Raw genomic sequence first — 11,484 nt, 5'->3', positions numbered from 1 at the left:
TTGCACCGTCCTAGATTTATTACAAATTTCTACAGGATATCTGTTTTGCCTATATCACGTGTTTATAACGCAATACCCAAACATACGAGATAATAAACGTTAACATTATGTACTATATATTTAGTCCACATACAACGTTTGAAAGCAAAGTGACTAAGACTGTTTAAAACAGCAGTTGATATCTACATGTAAACATACGTTTAAAAATATATCAAAACATTTTACCTTCATTAAACAAATTCGGAAATACAATTGTGTAGGTTTTTAACGGATTCAGCAAACAACGCATATTTCAAATATACCGAATTTAACCAGCGATATCAAATCAAGATGATAGCATAAATGTGCATGTGTTTATCGTTATTTAAAGAGCTAGGAATGCATGCGTACTTTTTCTATATTTCTAACATTTCAATTACATATTTAAAAATATGGCCTTGTTTGTGAGTTCTAAGAGTGTTTTAACAATGAAAATGGTACTGGTGTTTTGTGTAAGGCACATAACAAACACACTCGTTGGATCGCGCATACATGATTCCTTACAAATCAAATGGTCTTATTCAAGTTATTTTTAATGTAAGTTGTGCTCATTAAGAAAATCAAAATTCTTATCATTAATACTTTGGTGCAAAACGTTCGAAAACAGCTACCATAAGTCAATAGATTCCTGTAATTGATAACCTACAAAAATCGACTTCCTATTTGTTCATTGACATTTCAATGACTCGGGACATTGATAACGGTCAAGGAAATATAAACAGTCATGATTAAGACTTAAATTTAACAACATTTCCTGGTCCCAACTAGATATTCGATAAAAGAAAGTAAACATGGGATATTTAATTATTATTATATCACAGTGACTGTTTTATTTTATGTTTTCATAGAATGTTGAGAAATAAAGACAAACAATCATTACATTCAAAATGGATATGACCAACCATGTGGAAGAAAAAAAGGTCAAGTCAGTATTATAATTATAAAATATTGTCTTTTTTTCCAGTGTATAGAGATTCCCGGACAGTAACGTAAAGAGAGAGACGTAAAGCCAATACTATCTAATTCAATGTAACACTTTAATAAAGTACATCCGTATTAAATCTACTCGTATTATGAGGGTTCTGTACTTTACATAGTTCGTTTAGTGTATTATGAACTTTACTGTCGACTTCCTGGTTCAAAATATACCGGTCCAGATCGGACTGTGTATCATTTGATCCAAGACACAATTTGTGTATATGTGACATGAAAACAATCGTGATGTTTCACCTTCTTATTTTTGATAAATTGAGAAGTGTGAACTTGCTGAACGTCCATTGATTTATAGTTTAAGGATTGAGTGTTATTTTGATGGGAAATTACAAGTAAAGTAATCTCGCCAAAACCACGTCTCGCACTCGAAACTTGAATATACAATTTGTCACTATCTTACTAGATATCAAATGCGGCTGGCTGTAATCTTAATCGACAGGATAAGCACTTTTTGAAGAGCGTACGACCTCCTGTGTGCCTACATGTTTTAATAAATATGTGTAATAATATCAATCATTGAATTAAAACCAATTTAAATCATTTCAAAATATAGAATTGCCTCACTATAACACCGGTGGTTATTTATGTATAGACGAATGCGTCATTACATTAAGATTCAATATTGTATTCGTATTTCGTCATGGGATATAACATATTTGAAATAACTATTATTAGTGAAATGGACAAACAAATCGTCATTTTAAAATAACAATAAATCGCTATAACATCGTCGTTGTTTGAATGTGTTTAATTTGGAAGCGAACGCGTCATTCAATTGTATGTGTTTAATGTAATCGTAATTCGATACGGGTTGTCTACCACCCGATAGTATTTTTACAAGTAGACACATTAACCATGTGCGTCAATACAATATGCCCTTGAAATAGGACATGGGAAATACTGCATGGAACGTGTCCAAATGCTAAGTTTTAATATTTTATTTATGAAAGATCTAAAGTATTAGCGATCTTTGATAATATTACGTTTATAAAATTGCCTTTAAAACACATGAGTTTTTATCGCGTCCCATATTTGTCATAAATCACGCAATAGAGTGTGCTTGATAGTCCGGTTAAACACTGTTGCAAAGAGGAATATGTTTTGAAATGAATTTTTATGAAACAGGGACGTATAGAAAATTATTTGTTAAAAATATAAGTTCTATCTCCAGACTCTATGTATATTATGTCAATAATTAATTTCAGTTTAAAATAGCTTAAATGTATTAAATAAAGCATGCATTTACTAATTTTGCCGAACAACGTCACTTATATTAAAAGTTAATATTTTATACAAGGTTTATACAGTTTTAAATGTTATATTTTTTTTAAAGTATGTTCAAACGATAAACCACCATAAAACCATGACAATCGGCATGTGTTTGTAAAATCGAAACTTGTGTGACCACGCCCCCGTTTAAATAAAGGATGCGTTAATTTATTTAATTTAAAGTTCTACACACATAAATCAGTCACCAATTTCACTGTATTTAATAGCACAAAACAAATAGGAATATTATAGTCAATCTAAGAATCCATAAAATCCAATCTTTAATAATCCTCAATAGGCCTAGTACCAGTTACAATTCTTTGTGAGCTTGACTATTCCGCATTATAAACCCAAACTTCATTGGATCCAATGATTTCTTACGTGTTAACCTTGCCACGTAAGACTTATACTATTTGTCATCCTTTTGTGATTTTACCAAATTGTATTACTTATGTAAGCAGATATTGTATTCAATAACATACTTGATGGAAATGAAAAGTTATGGTCGTATTTTCCACAATATGTAACCGGACAATCGGCGGGATAAATTCATTCGCAAAACATAATTTGTTCTGTGAATAATGCGATCAGATACAGCCATAGTTTAATCGCTTAAATAACGTAAATACTACGGTAATTTTCGTTAACATAATTGATTCATAAATTCACAGGCAAATTTAGCGATTTAATGTTGTCAGAAAATAATAGCGAGAGTAAATAACATAATTTTAATCAATATCAAACAAGTGAATTCAGATCGAGTTATGTGAAATTAATTGAGCTCCATACTTATAAATTACGTGTACTTTTGCTATGTGAATTAAACAACATGAATACATTTCGGCAAATTAATCACTTCTATTAACTTATTTTACATAACAGAAAGTTGTTAAACATTATATATTTAAACACATCTGCCGGAGACGTCTTAATAATTGTGTATTACGTGTGTATATTGGTATTGTTGTACACGGTTGGACAACTGATTCCTGCGCATAAATAAAGTTCAACATGCTATAATATTATTGATATTTAGATACATTTGTAATAGGTTTATATTTAAGACGTTCATGACCACACTTCAACGATCATTTTACACATCTTTATCGAATGCTGCGCTATTTTTAGAACGGTTTTAAGAACCAGTTAGAACGAGCTAGACCAAGCGTATCTATGAGATCAGTGTATATTTAGAACGCTATTCTGTATAAATAGTTCGCTTTATCACACTAACGTACAAATCAAACTTTGGTTTACACACAGCAGGTATAATGTTCGCTTTAACATTGAACCACATTGAATGACAATCAATTTAAAAATAAAAATCATGAACCACATAAAAAAAATCTATAGGTATGCTGTACTTATACGTATTTATACATTTTAATTAAAACCTATATGTATGATGTATTTATATGTATTTATATAATGAGTTTAGTTGTTTATACAATTGTTCTATTTTTGATTGACTGATTCTGTTTTTAATATGTTTTATTATTTTAATTAATGGTATTTTTCTTGAAAGAAGTAGTAGTAATAGAAGTGATGGTGGTGGTGGTGATTGTGGCCATATTGACGGTGGCGGTACACTTGCAGTAGTTGAAGTAGTAGCTAGTGGTATTAGCAATAGTTGTTGTTGTTATAGTAGTACTAGTAGTAGAAGAAGTAGTAGTAGTAGTAGTAGTAGTACTAGTAGTAGTAGTAGTAGTAGTAGTAGTAGTAGTAGTAGTAGTAGTAGTAGTAGTAGTAGAAGTAGTAGTAGTAGTAGTAGTAGTAGTAGTAGTAGTAGTAAAAGTAGTAGTAGTAGTAGTAGTAGTAGTAGTAGTAGTAGTAGTAGTAGTAGTAGTAGTAATAGTAGTAGTAGTAGTAGTAGTAGAAGTAGTGGTAGTAGTAGTGGTAGTATAATAGTAGTAGTATAGTAGTAGTAGTAGTAGTAGTAGTAGTAGTAGTAGTAGTAGTAGTAGTAGTAGTAGTAGAAGTAGTAGTAGGTAGTAGTAGTAGTAGGTAGTAGTAGTAGTAGTAGATGTAGTAGTAGTAGTAGTAGTAGTAGTAGTAGTAGTAGTAGTAGTAGTAGTAATATTAGAAGTAGTAGTAGTAGTTGTAGTAGTAGTAGTAGTAGTAAGTAGTAGTAGTGTAGTAGTAGTGTAGTAGTAGTAGTAGTTAGTAGTAGAGTAGTAGTAGTAGTATTAGTAGTAGTAGTAGTCGTAGTAGTAGTTAGCTAGTAGTAGTAGTAGTAGTGTAGTAGTAGTAATAGTAGTTTAGTAGTAGTAGTAGTAGTCGTAGTAGTAGAGTAGTAGTAGTAGTAGTAGTAGTAGTAGTAGTAGTAGTAGTAGTAGTAGTAGTGTAGTAGTGTAGTAGTAGTAGTAGTAGTAGTAGTAGTAGTAGTAGTAGTAGTAGTAGTAGTAGTAGTAATAGTAGAAGTAGTAGTAGTAGTAGTAGTAGTAGTAGTAGTAGTAGTAGTAGTAGAAGTAGTAGTAGTAGTAGTAGTAGTAGTAGTAGTAGTAGTAGTAGTAGTAGTAGTAGATGTAGTAGTAGTAGTAGTAGTAGTAGTAGTAGTAGTAGTAGTAATAGTAGAAGTAGTAGTAGTAGTAGTAGTAGTAGTAGTAGTAGTAGTAGTAGTAGTAGTAGTAGTAGTAATAGTAGTAGTAGTAGTAGTAATAGTTGTAGTAGTAGTGTAGGGAGAAAGAAGATTGTAGTCACACTATGATTTATAACTTTAATTTTTAAATAAACATTATTTTATACGTAAAGTCTATTGTAATTTTGGTTATTATATAGTTTTCTAAAAGCATTTTCCTATTAAATGGAATTTATTGATGTGACTATCGGAAATATTCTGCTAAATTTAAATGCGTCCATATATTTCATTATAACTGGGGAAATCGGAAATAGTTTTGCAAATTCTTATTTTAACTGGATGTTGTTAATTGAAGCCAACCAACCTACCATTACGTTTTTGGATATGTTGTTTGAAACAAACGCAATTTTATTTTCGGCTTAATATTTTAAACGTATTATGATGCCTGGTGGTTTACATAGATTGTGTATCGTAATCCATGGAAGTGATATATGGTTCATCTTAATTTTAATAATACAATGTTTGTGGATATGTTGATATAATGTTGAGAAAGGTCGATCATTAGCAAATAGTAGCAGTAAGATCATTAAGATATTTAAGGAATGTGGTGTTTGTTACGCCTCACTGTTTGGTCGTCTAATCAATTGAAGTAATACTACTACGATATGTTAGGTGGGAAAAATTAAAATACTGCTTTTCCGTAAAGCCTACACTAGGCTTATATATTTGTCGTTTAACATATGTCTAAATTCTTAACATATTTATTTAATGAATAATAACCTGATCAATGCCTGTTACAGATTATAGCATAAAGCGACCATGACATTACCAAGTACCGACGGCAGTTTAGGAAACCACAAGGACCATTCTCATAACGACAAATATCAACAGAGATCCGACATGGAGGAGCGTGCTGGATATCACACTAAAAGAAAGTACAGGCGTACATCCTATGTTTCTCTTCTAATTCCCGAGGACGTGGGCTTCCTAAGGACAGACGAATCCCCGACAAGAGAAGTGTCGACCAATACGTTCTTCTCGACGGACAAATATCCCTCCTTGACCACACTGTGTGATGAACTTGACTCATGCGACCTGTCTGATCTACAATTCCGTGGACAACAAGAATCAAACAGCATTCACATTAACAATACACGTTATGCACAGAATGTAGCCTGTAATAGTGAAGAATTGTTTGTTAAAGACGAGGACGGCGATACGGCTTTACATCTTGCAATTATTTTGGAATACCTTTTGCTGGTAAGTAAAATAATTCAAATGGCCCCAACGTATTCATATCTTTCAATGCGAAACAAGCTCTTCCAAACGCCGCTTCATTTGGCAGTCCTTGTAAAACAGAAGAACATCGTACGTAAGCTTGTGTGCGCAGGCGCAGACGTAACGGCAGTCGATAGGAACGGAAATACGCCGCTTCATATAGCTTGTCGTGATGGATTGTACGAAATAGCTCGATATTTGTTAGAGCCTGTACGAAACCGAGAAATCCAATCTAATCCTTACGATATACCGTATCAGAAAATTCCACAGGATTTCGATATCGCGAACTACGACGGTTTGACCTGTCTTCATCTGGCAGTCATGAATAGGCACATGGATATATTACAACTCCTCATCGAACGCGACGTAGACTTGAACATGATCGAGCGGAAAGCGGGTAGAACTGTTCTTCACATGGCGTGTATTAGCGGTGACGTCAAACTAGTGCGTACGTTAATGAGTGTTCGGGGTTGCAATATGGACAAGCGGACTTACAACGGATGCACACCCCTTGACTTTGCCCGTGATTATTACAACGACGTTGTTTACACAATCCTGGCGGCTGCAGGTGCGAAACATGGCGCAGAATATGTGGACAGTGACTCAGACTAGAACGCCAATATTATTAAATTTGCTAGGGTAACCAGATAATTCTTCTTTTGAGGTAAATTGGTGTATTTGTTCCATTTTCATGTGCATAATTTATTTTAGTATATATACTTAATAGGTTTTCATGTGTATTTATGCTGTAGCCAGTACGATCTTTGCATGTAATTATACCCACACTAACAGTAACTGTAAAAGTTTAAGTTTCTATAGCCAGAAGTCAATCTCCCGTGTTACAATTTACAGTTGCAAGAAAAACATCAACATCAATGTTTAACTTGACACACATGTAAACATTGTTTTTACATATACTTGTATTCTTATTGTTTTAACTTTAATATATTTAAAGAAAAGCTTTCAATAACAGTGTCATATCCTAGAAATATACTCAAAATGCACGGAAATAATATTTACAAAAATATTAAGTAAGCCATTCAAACACATCAATTGTAATTTAAAAGCGATGCTTCTTCTAAACTGAATATGCAAAAGTTCATACGATTACTACACATAAAATGACAGTGTTTTACACATATTTGACGTTTATTTATATTACTCATTTGAGTTCAGAAAACTGTTTTTTTTTTAAATAGTGCTTCTAATTACATTTTATTTTTCATAAATTTATTTATACATGTAAAACAATCTTGAATTTTGTTTAGTGATTTTAGTTGCGATATTTAATTCCTTTATCCTACTAATTTACCAACACATTTTTAAGTTTACATGTTGTTGATAGATATGTATGTTTTCAGTTATCCTCTTATCGATATTTTGCATTTATTTGTTATATCTATAATGGAATTGTTATACCGTCATTTTAATCAATAATTGTGTTGATAAATCAATCTACATGTTGTACCACGTATGCTCTCCGAACTTGTCATATACTACTTCAGTTTAAAATATGTATTTCCATATTGCCTTGGTGGTTATGTGGTCATCATAAAGCTTTGTTCCTTTTGCAACTTATTTCAATGAACGATTCAAACTGAATAACTGTGTGAGTTTTTGAGTCCTGCTGGTCCAGGAAATGTTTAACAGTAGCTACAGTCGTACGATTTCGATTGTAAGTTTATTATAATTTTATAAAGATAATTCTACTTATTATACAATTGATACATGACAGACGTTAAACGGCACCGTTGAAGTTTTTGTCATTTGTTATTATCGTTAATGTTTACAATTTTGTGGCATAAAATCTGTTGCAAACCACTCGCGTGTTCAATTGTTTTGATCAAGGTTGTTGTTATCACTGTTCTTATCTATATTAGTGTGTGCCTTGATAGTAATCGCATATAAATGTTTCTTTATTTTGATTATGTTTTTGTAAAGTTTACATGTTAAAATGTAATTTTAAAAAGCTCTTTGTGTGTTTATAAAGATTTCATGATACTGTATGTACGTTTTTGTACATTTTTTTCTGTTATAATTTGTTGCTTGATGCGTTTTTGTTTTGTTTTGGTATGGTTTTATATAAGTAGTCTCAACTCATATGATGTCATTTCAAAGTCATCGAATATTTCGGTATGATATTTTGTTTGTTATTAAAATGTGTCGGTTGTTCCATTAAATCTACGTATATTAATGCTATTTGATATTAATATCTATATATTTTATTTTATTTTGCGTATCTAAAAAATAAAAACTTAATTGTCGTTTTATTTTTGTGCAACATGTTTATACTTAAATGACGTATTTAATACCTGCATACAATTCGTACAACATTCAGTTGATTTTATTAAATTTGTATCGATTTTATCCCTTCACATTTGATTGGCGGTAAACCCTTATTTTACAAATTAAGATTTGTGTGTGTGCAATTGGTCTTGGTAGTTATAAAGTAGTTTTTTTATACAATGGCTTACATGTTATATTCTGTTTTCGATTTTGGAGTTAATGATGCAACTTTTGATTAAGTGCGTGTGAAAACAGAAAAAAATTAGCACAAACACACTTTAATGTAAAGTGCAATTCTACATTATTCAGTTGCTTTTTTATTAAATATGACAAATTTGTGTCCTTTAAACTTTATTATTTGTTTAAGTCCATGTACATGTTTAATTACTTATGCATGAGTGTTAGTGCATTAATTGACGTTCATGATTTTCGCGTTTTAATATGCTTATCGTGTCTTCCTATTTGGTATTGATGTTAATTTTAAGCTTGATTGTACTATTGAGACTTTGCAAATATATTCAGAATAAGTCCTCCGTTTAAGCGAAATAGCTGGGATGGCACTATTCTAGTGTGTATTTTTACTATGCATTACGCAATTAACTGAAGCAAACCTACTTCATTCTTTATTGCATATTATTGTATGTGTTTTCGCTTAGGGCAATAATAATGAGTTGTGTAATTTCTTCTGGAAACTTCTTTAACAAGAAACATGTCTTATTCTACGTTCTGTGTCAACATGTATGTGCATCTTTTCCCGCTTAATGTTGCTCAATATTTATCATGTTAAGCATTTTTAAAGGGGCCTTTTCACGTTTGGGTAAATTGACAAAATTTTTAAAAAGTGTATCAGATTCGCATATTTTCGTTTAAGTTATGATATTTGTGTGAAAACACTAATACTGAACATTTACCATGCTCTAAAACAGCCATTATTATGTATCTTTTGACGATTTAAAAACCTGAAAATTATAAAGCGTTGCAACGCGAAAAGAATGAATAATTTGGAGAGTTCTGTTGTTGTCGTTATATTTTGTGAAACTACGAGGATTGCTTATATAAAGTATCAAATAATCTGTCGTTACATCAGAAAGGATGGTCTAGTGGTCTAAGTGGTAGACTTTTTACTCCAGGACGCCAGGGGTCAGTGGTTCGAGCCCTGCTGAGGGTTACCTTTTTTTTTTATTCTTGATTTTTTACTGGAGCTTTTTAGATCCAATGTTTACATTTATCAATATAAAGCATTTAATGACAAACTTCAAAACATGTCAAAATCTGTGAAAAGGCCCCTTTAAGGAAATATTAGTGTTAACATTTAGTTTTTTCAATTCATATATTGTCCTAAATGTTATCTTTCATTTGTGTTCAAATTGAGGTTACATACGTGTTCATGGGTATATGTTATGCATTTTAAAGGAACTGTTTTTACAATTAACACTTTGACAGTGAAAACGTTATGCATCATGTAAGTATTGTAACTGAATTGTGGGGTTTACCGTTTAATTAGATTCAAAGCATTGAACGTCTTTACAAAGAATTAGTTGTCTTAAGTTATAAGGATAATACATATCAATTATGGCTCACAATGTACTAATGTTATAAAGAAGTAAATACATATAATGTTGTGTTTAAGTAAATGTGTACTGTATGTACACATACATGTTCATAAAAATATTGGGATCTGGAGCGTACATTTCAAAAACGTTTGTCGCTTTAATGGAAAAGGCAGTGTAAATATTTTAAACCGAACATGTTTTGATGATAGGTATATCTGAGTTTTTACTACAGGCGTAGAACAACACACATTCATGGCTACTAGACGCATTGACACATTTTATTGTAGAAAAAGACTTTCAAGCGGGCACCAATTTTCACCTTTTTTCTTCTTTTCCCCTTTTTTTTCAGAATGCACGGGTATCCGGTTGAAAAGATAGGCCGGCATGAAGCCCCGTATAGCTGAGTGCAGTACAGCTGAGTTTGTGTGTAGATCTTTGGAATGTCTTTATAGCTACAACACGAATAGGTATGATCAGAGTGCACGGGTGTCAGTCATTTTCTCAACTTGTGTCATCGGAAGTGATGGACACATTGTCAATAAAACCTTTAAACAACCAACAAAATGATCGAAATGAAAACGAAGAACATATTGATTGAGAAATATTTGAGGAAAGGTGACTGGTTCAGAACGGAGACAAGTTTAATGGCAGTGAATCGTATCGTTTAGAGGATATGAAGCAGTAGCAACACAACACTCTGAAGAAACCAATGATAGATAATTTTTGAACGATAAAAAGTATTCAGATGTAGCTTCGCCAAATCTAGATCAGATGAGGGCAGCTAAAGAGAATACAGTGAAGTTATGCTACTCAAAAGAGTGCCCTTTATGCAAAACGATCGCCAAATTGGGATTTTTTCTTAATCCTGGTTGACGTACTAGATTTAAGAAGCATTTAAACATGCAAATAAACTGTATTGATGTCAAGCTCTATCTTTCTTTTATGTTGATTTTATATGTACGATTTCTTACGAAATCAATGTTAACCCTGCATGGTATTCTAGTTCTGAGAACACATTGTTAACATGGTACTAATAGTATAAACAACGAAGCTTTATATGTTTGTAGCGTGTTGTTGTGTTTGCTTTGATATCCTGAAGATATAACTAGAAATGGTATGTGGTGAAAGAGTTAATTGATGCACATTATGCCTTTTGTGTTTGAATTATTTGTGTACAAAAGCCCCATTTAACATTCTAACTGTACTATGAGTATGATAACGTATCACGTTTCTAAAGCATTAATATGATGCCTTACAAAGTTCCATTGTCTGGTAGTTGTTTGTTATAAGCATATTTTTTTCTTTACGTTATGCAATCGGATTTATTAAAGTTTTTTCTATTCCAGTGCCAAACTATACAGCTGTAAACTCGATTGATGTTAGGTTTCGTATTAATTGTGCTCAACAATTGTTATTCAAAAAACTTTTCTCTCTAATTTGTCCTTTAAAAAATCCATAATTGTCTTTACTTATTCCGAAACTATTCTA

General features: G+C 31.9%; 1 protein-coding gene across 1 annotated transcript; it reads left to right on the top strand.

Moving 5' to 3' along the window:
• The first annotated feature begins 5,682 nt into the window (after positions 1-5,682).
• LOC127876410 (uncharacterized) lies at positions 5,683-11,259 on the top strand. The gene is made up of 2 exons (XM_052421643.1): positions 5,683-6,139; positions 10,346-11,259. The coding sequence occupies exons 1-2, from the start codon at positions 5,699-5,701 to the stop codon at positions 10,364-10,366; spliced, it is 462 nt and encodes a 153-aa protein (XP_052277603.1). The 5' UTR covers positions 5,683-5,698; the 3' UTR covers positions 10,367-11,259.
• The last annotated feature ends 225 nt before the right edge of the window (positions 11,260-11,484 follow it).

This window comes from Dreissena polymorpha, chromosome 4, assembly GCF_020536995.1.
Source record: "Dreissena polymorpha isolate Duluth1 chromosome 4, UMN_Dpol_1.0, whole genome shotgun sequence".
NCBI lineage: Eukaryota > Metazoa > Mollusca > Bivalvia > Myida > Dreissenidae > Dreissena > Dreissena polymorpha.
The sequence above is the reverse complement of the archived record's forward strand: the minus strand, read 5'-3'. Positions and strand labels throughout refer to the sequence as shown.

Excerpts from the sequence above, each read along its gene's own strand:
- LOC127876410 (XM_052421643.1), top strand. The coding sequence starts at position 5,699 with ATGACATTACCAAGTACCGACGGCAGTTTAGGAAACCACAAGGACCAT. Across the intron at positions 6,140-10,345 it reads TTTTGGAATACCTTTTGCTG|AATGCACGGGTATCCGGTTG; the intron begins GTAAGTAAAATA and ends CTTTTTTTTCAG.